Genomic DNA, 19,274 nt, shown 5'->3' on the forward strand with positions numbered 1-19,274 from the left:
CCTATTTTAAATCCTTTTCTTGAGCCAGTATGTGCTAAAATTACCCTTTACACAGTTAATAAAATGTCACTCAGATGCCCTCTGTGGTCAGAATCCTGCACTTGCAACTTCAGAGTGTCCAGACTGGTCCCTGTTAGTCGAGCTGGCATGCCAGCGCTGGAGTCTGCTTTAGATCGTGAACACAGCTGATGAGATTTATTTAGTGATGAACCACTCCTGTGGAAACTAATAAAGGCTGAGGATTTGTTCAGCAGTTAAAAACCAGAGTTGTGAACTCGAGTCACATGACTTGGACTCGAGTTATTATTTTAACGACTTTTGACTTGATAAAATCTATAAAGACTTCCGACTTGACTCGGACTTGAACGCCAATGACTTGCGACTTAAATCGACTTGCAGTTGTTGACTTGATGATGACTTGTGCATATTTGATGTTTTATCACAAAAGTGGCACGACATGGACCAAAGTTACAAATCATTCTTCTTTCTGGATTAGATCTTGTTCTGCTAACTGCAGCAGCACTTTGTTTATAATCGGTTTCAGTTGCACTTTCTGCTTTTTTTAGCAAATAAAGGAAGCTTTAAGAAGCTTTATTTCTGGAATTTATTTCTTATCATTGTCATTAATTTGAAGTTGGACAGATGACTTGATTATGACTTGAAAATTCAAAGTTAAGGACTTGGACTTCCAGATCATTGACTTTGGACTCGACTTGGACTTGGTTGTCTTTGACTTGACTGGATGCTTCACCGGAAAGACTTGTGACTTACTTGTGACTTGCAAAGCAGTGACTTGGTCACATCTCTGTTAAAAAGACAAACGCATAGCGAGGAGAAGAGTTTCCCTTTTGGTTTTATGACAGCGAGTTAAAACAGACTCTAGCGGGTGGTAAAAGCAAGTCACAACTACAGTTTCCTTTTAATTATATAAATATTGCAACATCGCTTCCAAAAAATTGCCATTTTGCACCAACATATTTTTATTTGATCTATAACTAGAACTTGTAGATCAAAAATCAGCTCTTTCACTTTTTTTTTTAGCTTTTGATTTTTAGATTCCACTGCATGCTGGAAAGGAGAAGCATTTGGTTGCAATCTACAGTGTCGCTGCAAAATGTTGCTAAATCTTACACAGTGCCCTTTTATTTTGGAAATCAAAATCTGACACAGTGGTTGTGAAGACGTCATGCAGTCTCTGGGAAGAAAAAAGAAAAGACAGCATGTCCTCCAGCCCCAATTTGAAAAGAAATAGAAAGAGGAGAGAAAAAATAAGGCTGAGACTTAAGAGATTATGAGCTTTCAAACCACATCCCCCACACCACACCCTTTTTAACAGCGCCAAATTCCCCCAAAATGCATCAGATGATAGCCAAATGGCAGAAACCCCGCTGATAAATCAAGGGACAAGTTTCACTCTGAAGGGAAGGGAATTATTTTTAAGGAGAGATGGCTAGATCTGAATTTTTTCAGGCCATCGTAATCAACAAGCCACTAAACATGCCATAAATGTAAATGTGCACGTATTTACTCAAACTGCCTCAGTGAAACAAACTAAGACACTTCTTGCACAAGAATATTTCGTTCAGCCCGTTCAAAGGGTTAGTTTACAGAAAATAAAGCTCCAGTAGCAGTGGCGCACCTAGAAAGTTTTCATGGGGGCAAGGGCCCGGATGGGACCATCAAATATTTTGGGGTGGCTCAACAAATTTGTCCCTGTGGTAACTTTTGGAGCTGTAGCTGTGCAGTACACTGCTCCTCCACTCTTCCTCCATTAAACAGACCTATGCATCCAATGCGTAACGTTTGAGAAGCACAAAAAGTTTCAGATTAAAAAAGACAAAAGTTCAAACAGTTAGTCCAGTTATTGTTTCAGATTTTACTGTTTTAGAATCTTAAAAAATTAATTTACTTGTTGCTGTTTCAACAAAAATATCCCCAAAAGCTAACGAGATTCTTTCTTTTGAAAATGGTGAGCCACAGTGACGTACGTATGTATGTAAATTGGAATTAGTTAAATCAGTTATTCATAAAAATGTATGTCTAGATTAAAGAAGATGAATGTATGTGATTTATTAAGGGAGTGGTTTTGTGTAGGGTGGCCAATGGAGTGGCCATAGCCCCCCTGGCTGTCATCTGAGGGTGCCACTGTCTAAAACTACAAAGAACCTCACTGTTGCTTTTTAATCCAGGTTTTCCTCATCTGCCTCCAATAAAATAACAATTTTCTATGTGTCAAAATTATTCTAATTCAAATTAAAACAAGTGTTTTTCTTTGTGATTAAATTAAAAACTTTTTTTGTCATTTTAATATTCTAATTTATCAGCCGCAGTGCCAAAGAACAAAATTAACTTGGCAGCTAGACAAGTTGAATATAAACGAAGGTTTTTGCTATGATATAATGCATTTTGTGACAATACCAGAACTAGACTTGGAACTGCGATAGCTGCAGAGAAACCGAGGAATTAACAGGTTTGCACATCTAAACAAATCATAGATCTGAGAATGTGTCACTCATAGGTGTCAGTAAAATTATTAATACTGATTTAAAATCAGAAACTCAGAGGTAGAAGAAGGTGACCATAAAAAATCTGGCCTTAAGCTTCCATAATAATCTTGTTTTGTGGTAAACCACGGCTTTCACCCCTATCAGCCAAACGTCTAAATGACAGTTTTGTTGGTTTAATTAAAGATAAGATGAAACTGCTCACATAATGCTAAAGACTATTTTATGTACTTTCTGTAAAAAGAAACTCAGAAAACCAAAAAATATATATATTTATATATATCTCCATCAACTCCACTGTTTAAGCGCTCTGGTCAGGACTCTCCCACCTTTCTGATCTGCCAAAATGAAAGATAAACAACCTAAAAACAGCTCAGTTTTAGCGGACACACAATTAGCACACACCCAAAGTGTGCTAAGGTAGCTGGCATCCCAAAATGGCTTCCTAGGAAATACTTACATTTCCAAAACACCATTAAGGAGTTACACAACTTTTGTTGTTACAAGGCGAGGCACTGGATTTTAAGTGACACAGAGAGAGGCGGGTCAAAAAATAACAGAAAACAAACAGTTGCTGGGAAGAGCTTTTTTCTGGTTTAAAACTGATTTTAAAACCATTTCAGTTTGAATACAGGTTGGATGGTTACAGATGCATGAAGAAGAAATTGTTTAGTATATTTAAAGCTGAACTTGCACATTTTCACTTTTCTATTCACAGCCCTACAGTTCCTCACACCTGGAGATGGGGTGTCCTATTAACACGAGTGTGCAACGATACTTTATGTATATATATATATATATATATATATATATATATATATATATATATATATATATAGTAGAGGCTGGGTGTGTTTAAGTTTGAGATTCACTGAAGTAACGAGGTCCCTGGTTGAACTCGCACAAGATCAAGATGATGGAAGTGAAGACAAACTAAACAGCGGGCATCCGCCTCATTCTTTGCTCCACAGGGTGCGTGTGTGTGTGTGTGTGTGTGTGTGTGTGTGTGTGTGTGTGTGTGTGTGTGTGTGTGTGTGTGTGTGTGTGTGTGTGTGTGTGTGTGTTTGTGCATCCTTTCTCCAGCAGGACCCCCAGATCAAAACCGCAACCCACTCTCCCTCCCCATGCCTCTCTCTTTCGCTCTTTCTCCATCTCTCCACCCCCTCTCTCATTAAAAACTGCAGGCCCTGGTTTCTAATTAAATCCCACTTGAAAAGTCTTAAAGTCAGCCTCAGATTGATTCAATTTGCATTTCTGAACAGAGAACATTGCCTAAAAGGATTAATAAATTGGACGAAAAAAAAGCCTTCTTTCTGCACCTCGTCGTCAGAGCTTGTAAGACAACATCCAAGAGAAACATCCCCCCCCCACACACACACACACACAACAAGCCTCTATTCAACATATGCTCTTGCACTTTTCCATGCATGTGACACCCAGGATGCCAGCAGAGATGGGAAGTGTGTATCAGGACACTGGGTTCAAATGTGTGTGTGTGTGTGCACACGCCTGCATGTCCTCATTCATGGAAATTGACGAGAACCCTCTGAGATTTAGCTGTGAGAGAGCACACACAACGAGCATCTCGCAGCGTGCATGTGTGTGCCGAGGCATTTATGTGGAAGAGGGTTGACTTTGTTGTGCTGTGCCAAAGTGCTGAAAGTGACAAGGAGACACAGTGAGGGAGAAATTTTCTCTCCTCTGCACGCGCTGAAACGGGGCCTCAGTGATGGAGCTGTGCCGTTGGCTGGTGGACATCTTCAGCCAGACGATGGAAATCCAAAAAAACTTGTTGCCCGGCTACGTGAGCCAAATTCACTTAGTGTGAGAACTTGAAAAGAGCAAAAGTGAGACATTGCAAAGAAAAATGCTGGTACACACACACACACACACACACACACACACAAACCCACTAAAATTGGATTTTTTTAAATGTGCATTCATAAAAAGCTGCACTTTTGCAGGTTTGTTGTGAAGCTGCTAACATATGTCTGATAATCGCTATCATACTGATCAAAAGCTTGAAGAAAAGACTTTAAAGTGTAATAAAAATTGATAATCTTAGATTGTTTTTTCTCTTATAGCATGTTTACTTTTTACAGAAGTGCACACTAAGTTTCACAGTTGTTGTATTTCTTTAAATAAACAGCTAACACCACAAAAACACAGAAGCGTACACAATATACAGTGGGCACGGTTGCACAAGGCGTATTTTGGCTTTAACTGTAAAAACACAGACAGAGACACTGTAATTAGATGAGTTTCCAAATGCATCTGACACAAGAGGAAACTAAACACTCGTACACAAAAACAGAGAGGACTGTTCAAAAAGAATTACGAAATGCGAGATGGAATAAAAGTTTAAAGGGATGATGCTGGCGAGATGATGAGAATACGCAGTCAAAGGAAATACAGAATGCATCAGCGTGAGATGGAGCAATTTAGTGTCGCGATGATGAGGCATGCTCTTTTAAGGGACAACACTGACCCCTAGTGACTTTATGTGGAATTACTTCCCAAAAACAATCTACATCATGCAGGTGATGACACACACTCACAAGCAGTTTGCTTATTCGTTCTTATGAGTGATACAAGAGTGTGTGCTTATATTTACGTTTTAAAGAGATTAAATCTGTTTACTCTCTTAAAAGAATAAAGATAGTATTTGCCCATGTAGACTTCCTGCACACTGCTGAGGTGTGTGTGTGTGTGTGTGTGTGTGTTTTAATATTGGTGCCGGGTGAATTGAAGCTTCCTTTGATACGATGAAGGCTGACAAGCGTGAAACAGGTCCAAGCAGGAACGTGGGCGCTGCCAATTAACCCTTTTCACCGTGTGAAACCAAACATAATTGCCTGGTGTGCATGGGGCCAATGGGCCGTGGCCTGCCCAGCGTAGGCTAAAATGGGCATTAGCCGTGCTGCCAGGTGACCATTACACACAATTGAACCACCAGGTGTCCGTTCAAATCACATAGTTACAGTTGCTACCCTCGTCTAATTGGCATGATATTACCAAATGAACCCTGATTTTAATTTTCACACCTTTCTAATTTATCTAAAATGTCTTTAGAGATATTATCCTGTGCTACATTTGTTACACTAGGATCACATCTAGGATAAAACAGTTTTCTAACACATTGCTATGTTTTTAAATTCCATTCCATTTATTTGATAAAGCACATTTAAAAACAGCATGTGAGCTGACCAAAGTGCTGTACAGGGGTAAAAACATATAGGGTTAAAAGAATAATTTAAAAGAATAAAACAACTAGAGCAAAACACAAAGAACCATGAGAAGTCAATAAAATCAGTAAAAGAACAGTGTAAATAAACCATCGATAAAATAGCTAGGTAGTAAAAGCAAGAGAATAAAAATAAGTCTTTAAGTGGGACTGAAAAACCCCAATGGAGGAGGAGATTCTGATATTCAGTGGGAGATCATTCCAAAGTTTTGGAGCGCAGACAGAAAAAGCTCGTTCACCACGGGTTTTGCAGCGTTGACGGGGAATCTGTAGTAGGTGGAGGTCACCTGAACGGAGAGTCCTGCCTGGCACATAAGGAGTGAGTAACTCGGATAAATATTGAGTTTGTGGTTTTTAAGAAATGAAGCTGTATTTCCGTCAAATCGGCTCACAATACTAATTATCCTGATGGGAACAAATAACGATTAAAAGGTTAAACTAAGTCTTCTCTTACAAATAAATCTCATTCATGTAACGCTCAAGGCGAACTCCTCGTGTTTTGATTTCAGCACACAAAACTAGAGCAATAATAAAAAAACTAGTACAGACCTTTTGCACTGCTGCAGTATGTTTTACTAAAGTAGATGTAAAATTATTTTGGGTTCCGTTAAAGATCAGGTTTACATCTTACTACATAGAAACTCTATAAAGACAGAAACTGGAACAACTAACTGGTCACTTCATATTGATTCAACGAGGTGTTGTAAACGGTCCTCCCATTAAGTAAACCTCCCGTTCCACCGCATCCCAAAGGCTCTAGACTGGATTGAGATCTGGAGAATGAGGAGGTCGTTGTGGACTCTTCACCGTGTGTCCAGATGATTTGAGTTTTGTGACATGGTGCATTATTCTGCTGGAAGTAGCCATCAGAGGATGGGTCCAGTGTGGTCATAAAGGAATGGAAATGGTTAGCAACAATACTCAGGGAGGCTGTGGGGGTAAACCAATGCTCCGTTCGTACTGACCCAGCCAGCGTCATATATGATGATGAATGGCCCACACTTTTACAGCGCCTTTCAGAATCAGAGGACTCCAAAGCGCTTTACACTAAAGTGTATCATTCATCCATTCACACACATTCAAATGCTGGTGATGATGAGCTATGTCGCCAGCGCTGCCCAGGGACACACTGACAGAGGCGAGGCTGCCAAACACAGGCGCCACCAGTCCCTTCGACCACCAGCAGGCAGGTAGGGAGGGTTAAGTGTCTTACCCAACCACAGAAACCGTAGACAAACCCTGTTGGCACCCATACACTTTGCCCATATGTGTCCACATGGGGCACACCTATGCATGCTGGCTGGGTGAGGAGACCAAAGTGCATCAGGAACATCCTCCACACGCCATCAAATCACCTACAGCAACCTGAACCATTGCTACGAGACAGGATGGATCCTGCCTTTCCTCATATTCTGAATGTTGGAGATAAAATCTGCACTTTCTCAGCCTTTTACGTCCAGTTTTGGTGATTCCGTGTGAATTGTAGCCTCAGGAGTGACAACCAGGTGTTGTCTTCTGCAGCTGTAAACTCTAGCCAGCCTATCCGACTCCCAAAAATTGTACCGCATTTAAAATCAATCAAATTCCCCTTTTCCTGTGATTCATGTGGTTCTCTTATCATTACTGTACTCCATTAAGAGGCTAAAGGTTGTTCAAAGACTTGTTTAAAACATTAAACATATAAACAAATGACCTGTCAAGTAAGAAAATCATTTTAATACTAGTTTGTGTTGAGTTGAGATTTAAAAATGTGATGGAAAATAATCTCATTATTATGAAGCCTCCTATGTGGGAAAGTAAACCCAAAAATAAAAATAAATCTGTCATTTTAGATATACATTAAAAATATATCAAACACTGCGGATTTTTACTGTTGTGTGAAAAATATTTCCATGCGGAGCCTGTTTTTAATTCACCTTTGGGTTGTAGTAGCGAGTTCTCACCGCTAGATGCCGTAGTTTCACCCTACATCCGCCTGCCTTGCCTTCTTGCCGTGTCCGTCTGCCTTCCTGACCGTCCAACAAGAAACGCTGGCTACTGCACCCCCTCCTCATCGGGATGAAAAAATATGGCGGAAAGAAGCTGAATTACCATTAAAGGCCGATTCTGGCGTTACTGGGTAAGGTACAAACTCCCGTTTAAGGTCTGGGTACGGCTTGAGCCCAGACTACCGTTAGCTAAAGCCCCGTTTTACCAATGCTAATATTTGTAATCAGTTTCAGCGCGTGAGTCGCTTAGCGTGCTAGGTTAGCATCTCAAGACAGTGGGCATGTCTGCGTGCGTGTGTAGCGTAGCAACTGCACGAATGTTGCGTTTCACTTCGTAATATTTTATTTCCAGCCGTTGCGTGTTGTTTTAAGCCGACGATAACTCATAAACAACACTCGGCACGCTGCTGTCACGAATGTTTTATGCAAACGTGTAGCCTAAAAGGAGGGCGTTCTTCTACCCATGTGTTAGCTTTGTGTTTTGAATGGAGCTTAACATGTTCCAGGCTCCCGGGCGTGTTGAAAATCTAGCGTCTGAACGAAGATGCTTGACAAACGAAAGCGGCTGGAGTTTTGGGGGCTGGGTTGGCAACAGGAGGAAGGTGCGTCCGCTCTAACTCCCGTCTCCCTGTCAGATTTGCAGATTTGAAAACAAGGAGCAGGGTTACTTTAATTTGGACGCCATCCCCCTTTCGCGTAGGAAAAAGGCGCACTTCTGCGAAAGCGAGATCGTCCGGAGAGTAGGAACACTGCCAGACGGTTATGAAGTTTTAAGGTAAGCTTGTTTCTAGGAACTGCCCACTTCCTGATCCCAGCCGCAGAAAATCCCAAGTTTTAGGTTTCATTCAGATCCAAACTTTAATAGTTCTTTCAGCCCTGATGATGATGATGTGGAAAGGAAGTTTTGCCAGGACACATTCAAATATTTGTCAGATCGCCTTGGATTGTTTATAGTCTCTTCTTCCTATGTTCACTCTTTCACCATTCATTCTTTCATTCATTAAGTGTTTCCAGCTTATAGCGCAAACTATTTTGCTCGTTGGGCTCATTTTTTCTTGTCTAGTTTAATCATCTGACCTTGATGCGTGACAAAAATAAAATAATATCTACTAAAAGTTTTAGTTAATGACAGGTTTCCCGTGTTTGTTTTAGAATTACCTCATTCCACCACGTAGGGTGGCCGGGCTCAGCCTTAGAGATAGGAATGAGGAGCTCGGACATTCGGGAGGGACTCGGAGTAGAACCGCTGCTCCTCCGGATCGAAAGGAGTCAGTTGAGGTGGTTTGGGCACCTGGTTAGGATGCCTCCTGGACGCCTCCCTGGGGAGGTGTTTCGGGCATGTCCTGCCGGCAGGAGGCCCCTGGATCGACCCAGGACACGTTGGAGAGGTTAAATCTCCAATCTGGTCCAGGAACGCCTTGGGGTCCTGCCAGAGGAGCTGGTGGGGGTGGCCGGGGAGAGGACGGGCTGGACCTCCCTAGTTGGGATGCTGCGACCCGGATAAGCGGAGGAAGACGACAACGACCTCATTTTCATTTTAACTTGATGTAAAATTTAGACTTTTAGAGGCAAGTTGTTATTTTTGTTAGTGATGCACCGATATGACATTTTTGGGCCGATACCGATATACTGACATTAATGCTTCTAAATTTATTAGATTTTGTATAGAATAAAACTGATTAAAGCTGAATTTACGTTATTATGTACACACACCACACACATTTACGGTTCTGAGAGGATTACAATCACTGTCACATCACTAAACAATTGCACATCAACCCCCTCACCCTCTAAAACAAGCAAACAAATGGAGATGAGATGGAAAAAATATTAGTTGTTAATATTGACCCAGTTTTATTTATCGAACCAATATGTAAAAAAAATGACTAACACTTGCAGATACCGATATTGATGCCGATATATTGTCCATCCCTAATTTTTATGGCATGATTGTGCTTTTTTTCAGAGTCTTAAGAGGTCTTATTCATTAAAACCGATTCCACTTGTGTTGTTTGCCGTATTTACACTAAAGGGTCACAAACCAGTTGTTAAACTAACTTTCCGTGCACAAAAATATCATTACTGGATTTATCTTTAACCGACTCTTTGCAAAAGTGACTTACATGGATTCTGTATCATAGTTGATGCATCATTTTAGATCTGAACAAGCTAATAGTGGTTTAGCCTGACTTTTACATCAAATATCTCATATTTTGTTTTGTGTTTGTTTTCTTGTCTTTAGAGCGGTTGGGTTTCTAGCTGGACAGAATTGTTGGAGCATGAGGAAGCCTGTGCCACAAAAACGTGAGCATTTATCTTTTATAAATGGCCGTAAAAGTTTTATTAAAATAGTTGTACCATACCTTTATACTGTAGTTCATCGAGCCGTGACTCCCAGTGAAAGAGTTTTGTGTCCCGCAGCTTTAGAATGGAAAGATCCCCAAATAATCAAGCATGCACGGAGCGGTCGGCCCTCCCGAGCACCCTCGCTGTACCAAGGTGAACTAGTTATTTGATTGTTTTTAAATAAATCACAAAGACAATTTTGTGTCAGTGTTGCTGATTTAACACTGATATTCGTCTGCAGGCCACTTCAGTTGGGAAAAGTACCTGAAAGAGACGGGAGCTTCAGCTGCTCCTTCGTCGTGTTTCAAACAGGTAACAAGATTTGACTAAACATCAAGACTTTCAACTTGTCTGCTGAATTTATCGCCACCTTTTCAACTGCTGTTCCAACGTTTAGAGCCTCACACCTCCAGTTAATGAGTTCAAGGTGGGCATGAAGCTGGAGGCCCAGGACCCCCGGAACACCACGTCCACCTGCATCGCCACGGTGGTGGGTCTGACAGGCTCTCGGCTGAGGCTGCGCTTGGACGGGTCAGACAATAAGAACGACTTCTGGCGCCTGGTGGACTCCTCAGAGATCCAGCCAATAGGCAGCTGTGAGAAGAATGGAGGGATGCTGCAGCCACCACTGGGTAAGCAGTGATTTAATGTCAAAAATAGCATTTTTCTTTAATATTATGAAACCGTTCTTGTTTATCATCAAATGTTCTTCATAATTTGTCCTCTAGAGGTCAGTAACTGACCACTGAGAATTATAATACTTCACAATTTCTGATAAAGTTTGGTTTCTGTGTGGAAGTTTGTGTGCAATTTCATTATTTTAGCTCTGCAAATGATTGTTTTAATGATTATTTAGGATAAATCCAGTCTAACATTTAACAGAAGTGGGGAAATGTGACTTTGCAAATTAACCTGACATGTTTCAATGCCAAATGTTTTAAATAATTGACCAAAATCCATTCATTGATATTCAGCTAATATTGTTTTCCTGTCCAGGTTTTCGTCTCAATGCTTCTTCCTGGCCCATGTTTCTGCTGAAAACACTAAACGGTGCTGAAATGGCTCCCTCTCGCATTTTTCACAAGGTACCTCTCTACAAGGCTCACACACATAGAAATGAGTGGATGTTTCATTTAATTACTTTTAGATGTGGACATATACTTGTGCACACAAACTGCCATGCCTGAACCCCTTTTTGTATTCCTATGTTCTCCAGCAGGAGCCACCTCCTCCGGAGAAGAACTCTTTCCAGGTGGGAATGAAGCTGGAGGCGGTGGATCGGAAAAATCCACACTTCATCTGCCCTGCGACAGTCGGTGCACTGCGTGGAGTCGAGGTGCTGGTCACCTTCGATGGATGGCGTGGGGCTTTTGATTACCACTGCCGCTATGACTCACGTGACATCTTCCCAGTTGGTTGGTGCGCACTCACCGGAGACAACCTGCAGCCACCTGGCACCAAAGGTCAGAGACTGTAACTGTTAAGCTGCTCCTTGGTGGTTGGGTTCAGTGGATACAAACGTTTGTTTTGTTCTTCGTATCTTATTCAAACACCTTCTGGGTCTTTTATTATCGCATGTTATACGTTTGGGCAGGTGAGGTTAAGTGGCTGTAAACTGTCACAGTCGTCAAAAAATTGTTGTGGAGAATCGTAACTTAGTGGAACCTCTGGGTAAACATTCCCAAACCAAAATCAACGTGTGGTTATTCAGACTTAAGTCTGAGATGATGGAAACGGACAGACTTCTGCAACCCTCACATGTAAACTGTTGACAGATTTACCACATTTCCTTGGAGAGGACGAACAAGGCAAGATGGGGAACCCCACACTGTTTTATTTATTCTGGCTAATTCTTTTAAAAAGAAGCATCTCCAATACCGTCGCACTGTTATGAGCTCACACAGCCTCACCTTTTAAAGTGGTTCTAGAACTCAAAAGCACATTTGATTTGGTGTTGAATAAATGCAGCTTGGGGTGCTTAATGAAGCATACCAAAAAGTCTCTGACCTGTTTTCCTATGCTAATTAGTATTGGTGTAATAGCTACAGAGAAACCGTTTTTCCTGAGAAAGCTGGTGTAACACATCATCATCACACACTCTCCCAACCCACTTCAATCTTAGCAATATATAAAACGTTGGAGGTAATGCTAACCGCAGAGCAATGCTGTCCCAAACTACTGCTAACCATAGCTTGGGCTACTGCTAACCCTAGCCTGGGCATTTGCTAGCCCTAGCCATAGCTACTGCTAACGCTATCCTGAGCTACTGATAATTAGGGCTGAACGATTAATTGCATATGCAATTAAATTGCGATGTGACAAAAGGAGATTTTCTAATCGCAAAGGCTGCGATTTGACTGGCAGCGAGTGGTTAGCACAATGCTAATATACATTGAAAAACCCATAGGGATGCTAATGCTAATATCGCCGAATAGATTCTTACAAATTACGAATTAGGAGCGTGCCAAATTATTACATTTGGAGTCTAATAAAAAGTAAAAACTGCCATTAATCAAATAAGTACGGACAGATATTTTAGTAAAGCTAGAAAACTGTACTTCCAACTAGGGGTTGCATGACTTAATTTTTTTTAAAGTCGACAGTCAAGTAATGAAAATCGAGTCGACGTCGACTAGTCGTTGATGACGTCATGCGGTGGGGGGTCGGTTGGTTCGCTGGAGTTTTTGACAATTAAAATTGCGCCCACATTTTCAAAGTTAAACGCATCTCTTTTAACAACAGTAGTTTCTGCATATATATACTGTTCCTGCTTCAGCCCTCTCCCCCCTCCCCCTGCGCAGCGGCCGCATACTCACTGATGCGCCTGCAGCCTCTCAGAGTTCCTGCTGCTCTAAACATTAAAATAATTATTTCATTTTCTGTTCCTCACTTCTGATTACCTTCAGTGGTGTCTGTTTGTTGCAACCAGCAGGTATGAAAACTAACTTGTTTTAATTTGACTATTTTTCTGTCCTGTCTGTTTATTATCTTCCTGCATCTCCTCTCAATCCTAAATAAAAACTGCTACCTGGGTTCATATATATTCACCTCATGAGTTACCTTTGAACTGCAGTTCTAAAAGATCCACCGGCCGCAAAAACAGCAGAGTGCGCGCTGCTCGCCGGCCGCAGTGCGTCACCGGAGGACATGGTGATGCGCCATGCTCCACAGCAGCGGGGTGCATCAGGCAAAAATAAGAGAACATAAAAGGAAATGCGCCAACATGAACGATCGCGTTACATTTGTTTTTGAGTGGTGACACCTGATTTGATAATGTTACTGTGGCCGTGCTCAGGACGCAGATGTCTGGAGCGCGTCAACGATTAGAGCTTTGCATGTGCAAGCTGGTTAAGATTAGGATGGGGGTGAGGGGAAGGTTAAATTGCAAGAGGGTAAAGGTCACAATTTGGTTAAATGTCCGTTTTACGGCGGGTGTCAGTACCGTCGCTCTGGCACAGCGCGTCGCCTCCGCCTCGATCCAGACGCGCAGGGGCTCATCACCTGCTGTCTTTTCCGAGGACTGCATCTTGTCATTATCACATGACAGCGACTAGTCGATGACAGGCATAAAAAGTCACTACAGAGCAGTGAATTCGACTAGTCGACTAGTTCATACAACCCTTACTTCCAACTCCACTGAATTTTGGCTAGCAGCTGTGAACGTAGCTGAAAAACAGAAGCTCTGCATGGACAAGATGTCAAAAACTAAACACAAAAGACTTCAATAAATGGGACACACTTCTTTCCTGCAAATAAATTTTCACAGTTGATGCTAGTACCTATACTCCTTCAAGGGATGTGCTCCTGGCTGCAAAGCATTGCACCTTCAAATACAAGATGGTGTCTTTACTTGTGAGTGTTCATGTATGTGTAGACAAATAAACTTGTTGATATATGTAGATACATAAACTTGTTTATATTCAGTACAAGTTACATAGATCTTTTTTTTTTTTTTTTTGCTTCCATTAGTTGAAAAATGAGAAAAGCCCCTTGAGAAAATAATTGTGAATTAAAACACAATTGAAGAAAAAAAAATCGCAATTAGATTATTTTCCAAAATCGTTCAGCCCTAATGACAATTGTCCTTGTTGGACGAGAAAAGAACAATAAAGATGAATGTTGGAGCACCAGAATGCGCTGGGACATTGGACGAATGCTGGAAAGATCCATAGCTTGTCTATTCAGTTATGTGGATACTGTACATGGCTGCACACAGAGGTTCTAACCTCCAGCAGTGTCATAGGGTCATCAGGGTAAATCAGCACACAGCACATTTAAAGGGACTTTATCAAGGTGTCCGCGGGGTTTTAAAAAGTATTAAAAAGTGATAAATAAAAATAGTCAAATTTAAGGCCATTAAAAGTGTTAAATTTGGTCTCAGAGGTATTATTTTTTCCAAATTATGTATTACTTTTTCAGACTATCAGATGTCGTATTCTGAACATCGACATAGAAATATATTCTGAATGAAATGTTTTGAACGATTATAAAAATAAAACAAGCCGATTATTTGCTCCTCCCACTTGCGCTGCCCTGAGTTACAAATGAAGCGCTCCTCCACAGTGTTGCCAACTTGGCGACTTTGACGCTATTTCTAACAGCTTCTCAGACCCCCTTTTTGACTTTTTAAATCTTAAAAGTACCTAGCGAACACCTCAGATACATCTCTGATAACCCTTAGCTACTTTCTGGATAACTGTCGTCGACATTTCCTGCAGGTTAGCTAAACACTCCGCCTGCGCTCCGGACCGTTTTTCAGGACATTAGGAAAGGGAATGATGTAGTGATGTGTCAGTCGCTAAAGAAACGGCTCTCAGAGCCGGCTCCATGTTGGAGTAACCAGAGTGAGTGACACACACACCGCACCTGCGGACTCCTGAGCCGATAAAAACGGCTAAATGTGCGCGTGCGGCGTGCTAAACACACGTGCAGCTTGCCCCTGATTGCTGTGAGACCGGGTTGGGGGGTGGGGGGTGTAGCTGTGGTTGGGACAATTATTACATTAACTGATGGACCTGTAAATAAATAGTTTATAAATAAGGTAGAAATAAGTTCCTCACGCTGATAAATAATTAATCTCTCTGAGGACACGGTGCTAGAGCACTCTCCTACAGCACCTTGACATGACTAAATAAATGTTATGCAAAATTTAGTGAACATCAATTTGCATGTATTTGTTATAAATGCCACTGTATAATTCTTGCTGTCAGTATTTGCAAGATATTGGTATTTGGGTCTGTACTGGTTAGACTTAAATGAGTTAAACCAAGGTTTATAGCCCTTGGGTCATTTGCTATAAGTATATTGGTCTTTTTATACTGGGAATCAGGAGTTAATTTAGTGATCATCTTGTTTCTTGTTTATTTTTGCCCTGATTGTGCCCTGAGCAGTTTTATGACTGAATAAAAACAACAAAAAATCTACATAAATTGAAAAATCTTCTTAAATAATCGAGATCTCAATTTCAGTCACAATAATCGTGATTATTGTTTTCGCCATAATCGAGCAGCCCTACTTTAGCATATCCGGTCACATAATGATGACGTCATATTCAGTGGTCGTTCTGCATCATTTCTGGCCTCGTGGTCAACTGTCTGAACCGCTGAACAGAAGTGCCTGGCTTATTTTCTAAGTAAAATAAATATGTGCAATTCGTTGTCAACATCAGTGAGTCTCTAAGTCTATTCTTTTTGTATGTTATATATGTTAAAATGTGTGTAAATAGGTCGCTGATTAACCCTTTTTAATTTAGTGTTGTGATGGTTTTAAAAAAATTCTGAAGGTAGTAAAAAAAATTATTAAAAAGTAGTACATTTTACTTAAGAATTGCTGTATATACCCTGTTTATGGAAGTTTGACAGCCAAAACATGTATAGAAATAATAAATGTCTTCTTCATACATTCTCCTGCAATGCCCTGGTCCTGTAGAATGAGCCCTGGCATTTTTACTGTGATTGCCTGTTTTTCTGTAAAATCACAGAAAAAGAGATGCTCGGGTCGAGCAGGCTGCTTCGTGCGCGTTCACGCTCAGGCATAGCCCGTAGCATTTGCTATCCGTAGCTTTAACAGCAGAGAGAGAGGCAGTGCCAACTCAGCGACTTTGTCGCTGTTCCTAACGCCTAGTGATGAACCTAGCTACATTTCTGAGGACCCTTAGCTACTTTCTTCTAGATATTTCCTGCAAATTAGCAACACAATAGCCATTTTCGCTCCGAATCGTTCTTTGAACGTTGTTTCAGCTGTCATCAAGAATATAAATGTGACGGATACAAAAGACGTTGCTGGCGCTTTAGCTCACCTAGTAAGTCATCGGACTCGCGTGCAGAAGACCCAGGTTCGATTCTGGATGTGAATTTAGTTTATTTAGAGTTTCTTTTTTACATTAATGGTAAAAAAAAATTTACAGTAAGATGCCCACATTTTTATTTGAGACTCGCCGAACGGCATTGAATTCACAGATAAAAAAGATGTGGGTTCAACTTTCATTTTGGAACAATTTTTCAAGCAAGGGAAGGGAATGATCTGAGCATGCAGGAGGACTGACCCATCTTAAACCTTTGTCGGCTGAGCTGAAGAGAAAGGTACAGAACCAAATTATTTAATTAATTAGCTGCGCGTTCTCCTGTCCTCTGTCCTCCGGGCCACACACACACACACACACACACACACACACAGGACTGTCTCAGCTGCTATTTTCCTTAAGGAGTGTGCACGCCTCGTGCACGAGCCTACTATTGAAGCTGCTGTTACGCTTTTGGCCTGAGGGGGCAATCGCGAGCATAAAAATTAAAAACTCCGTAAAGTCCCTTTAAAATTCATGTCCTGGCAGAGTGGGCGGGGTCTTTCCATCATAGTTTCATTTTCCATCATTCCTCCTCCATAGATTGTCTTCCCTTGGCATTTCTCTTACCCCGCTTGATTGGTTCCGTTCATATCTCTCTGGCCGTACTCAGTTTATTCAACTCAAATCCTTCACTTCCCGTCCCTTCCCTGTCACTACTGGCATCCCCCAAGGCTCTGTTCTTGATCCACTCCTTTTCATCACTTACCTTCTTCCACTGGGAAATATTTTCCGTAAATTTGACATCCATTTTCATTGTTACGCGGATGACACCCAGCTCTATGTATCCTCCAAACCCTCCTCTTCACTCCCTCCTTCCTCCCTCACCAATTGTTTATCTGAAATCAAAGACTGGTTCACATCAAACTTTCTCAAACTTAACAGTGATAAAACAGAAATGTTACTTGTCGGCACTAAATCTTTACTATCCAAAATCCACAGCTTTACACTTCCTGTCGACAACTCCTTAGTTTCCCCCTCCCCTCAGGTCAAGAGTCTGGGTGTCATCCTCGACTCCTCACTATCCTTCCAGTCCCACATAAACAATATTACCCGGTCTGCCTACTTCCATCTACGTAACATTAACCGCCTACGCCCCTCCCTCACTACTCACTCGGTCACCATCCTTGTCCACAGCCTCATCACTTCCCGTATTGACTACTGCAACTCTCTTCTCTTCGGTCTTCCTCACAAATCCCTCCATAAACTCCAACTTCTCCAGAACTCGGCAGCCCGCATCGTTTCCAGAACTACCTCCTTCCACCACATCACCCCTGTTCTTCAGCAGCTCCACTGGCTCCCAGTCACTTCCAGAATCCAATTCAAAATTCTACTATATACATTCAAAGCCATCCATAACCTAGCTCCCCCGTACCTCTCAGACCTCCTTCATCCCTCAACCTCCACCCGTTCCCTCAGGTCCTCCTCCTCCACCCACCTCTCTGTCCCACCTTTCCGTCTGGTCACTATGGGGAGCAGGGCCTTCAGTCGCTCTGCTCCCCAGCTCTGGAACTCACTCCCTCCTGACCTCCGTAACATTGATTCCCTCACTCTCTTTAAAACCAGACTCAAAACCCACCTGTTCCGTCTAGCATTCCAATAGTTACTCTCTTTGCTCCAATCTGTCTGTTTTATGCTGTTCTATCTTTTATTGTTGTGTATTTTATCTCTGTCTGTAAAGTGTCCTTGAGTGCTTATAAAGGCACTGTTGAAATAAAATGTATTATTATTATTATAGAGCTTTATTATGGGCTATTTTGAGCCCCAACACAGTTTCATATAGAAGCTCAAAAAACAGTTTCCATTTGAAAAAAAAAAACAAAACTTCTAGGGCCCCTTTAAGGTTGACATGAGAAAGCAGACTGACTGGTGTCAGGTCCACTCATAGAGTACTTACCAGGAGAAAGTTGCAGGCATCTGCTCAAACTTCACATGTGCTAAAAATGTGGTGAAATTTTGCAAGACTCATCTAAAGGTTGTCCAAAATCTCCAAACATGGAAAAGGGATTGAAAAAGAAAATCAGATCCTTCTTAGGCTTTTTGAATTAAACTCTTTTTCCAACGAAGCCTGTAAAAGGTTTCAAAGGAGCAACGCCTGTGACTCTGCTTCTCCTCTAAATAGTCATTCATGTTTTCCTTCAAGCATGAGCTACAGCAAAGACTTGGAGCGAGATAAAGCAGTTTATTGTAGAAGAGACATTAAAGGAAGCAGTGGATATGTGGGTCATCATCAGCCACAAGGTCAACTGTCCTCATGCTCCAAAGCTTGTGAAGGAGAGGGAGGAAGGAGGGGAATGGGGGAGGCAGGGCTCGTCTTTGTAGCCTGCTTGTGTTTTATGAAGTTCTGGCAAGAGCCCAGTTGGCATCGCCGGCCGTGACGTAGTTGAAACGGTTCTAGGTGCCCCTCCACGGGCCTCTCTGGCACCCACTCCACCACAGTCTGATCTGGCTCCATGAAAAGAGCTCAGAGAAGAGATAGAAGTAAGGAAGAAAAGACCAACCAATGGCGTGAAAGGTAGATTATTTATATTGTCAGCAGAAGGTGGGAGGAGAGGAGAGCAGGGTGGAAAAAGGAGGAGGAGCAGCAATGCCGAGGAAGAGTGGGAACGCAGGACGAGCAGCAGGAGAGGGTGAACCTGAGGACAGCTGAGCAGACATCCACAAACCTTTTTTTTTTTACATCTGTTTGAGCTGCAGGGTGAGTGAAATGAATTGAGTCACAATCTGCAGTCTGAATTGTGGGTTTAAAGCCGTGGAGCAGTTATGTTGCTGTAATACGAGGCAGGCAGTGGTAGCTTCACGAACTCGGTGAACTCTGTGCACTCAGAGGAGGCAAGAGGGAAACAAGGGTT

General features: G+C 41.8%; 1 protein-coding gene across 4 annotated transcripts in view; it reads left to right on the forward strand.

Annotated features, from left to right (window-relative positions):
- The first annotated feature begins 7,737 nt into the window (after positions 1 to 7,737).
- LOC107379383 (polycomb protein SCMH1) overlaps positions 7,738 to 19,274 on the forward strand; it is a 29,194-nt gene continuing 17,657 nt past the window's right edge. For 3 of the 4 annotated variants that reach the window (XM_015950107.3, XM_015950110.3, XM_015950109.3), the window contains exons 1-8: positions 7,739 to 7,867; positions 8,372 to 8,511; positions 9,979 to 10,040; positions 10,158 to 10,235; positions 10,324 to 10,394; positions 10,480 to 10,714; positions 11,079 to 11,167; positions 11,299 to 11,545. In XM_015950107.3, the coding sequence (XP_015805593.1) occupies positions 10,016 to 10,040; positions 10,158 to 10,235; positions 10,324 to 10,394; positions 10,480 to 10,714; positions 11,079 to 11,167; positions 11,299 to 11,545 (745 nt within the window). In that variant the 5' untranslated portion in view covers positions 7,739 to 7,867; positions 8,372 to 8,511; positions 9,979 to 10,015. Of the gene's footprint in view, positions 7,868 to 8,371; positions 8,512 to 9,978; positions 10,041 to 10,157; positions 10,236 to 10,323; positions 10,395 to 10,479; positions 10,715 to 11,078; positions 11,168 to 11,298; positions 11,546 to 19,274 lie in introns of all 4 variants that reach the window. The other variant, XM_015950108.3, reaches the window with a different exon arrangement.

Source organism: Nothobranchius furzeri, chromosome 5 (assembly GCF_043380555.1).
Source record: "Nothobranchius furzeri strain GRZ-AD chromosome 5, NfurGRZ-RIMD1, whole genome shotgun sequence".
Lineage (NCBI taxonomy): Eukaryota > Metazoa > Chordata > Actinopteri > Cyprinodontiformes > Nothobranchiidae > Nothobranchius > Nothobranchius furzeri.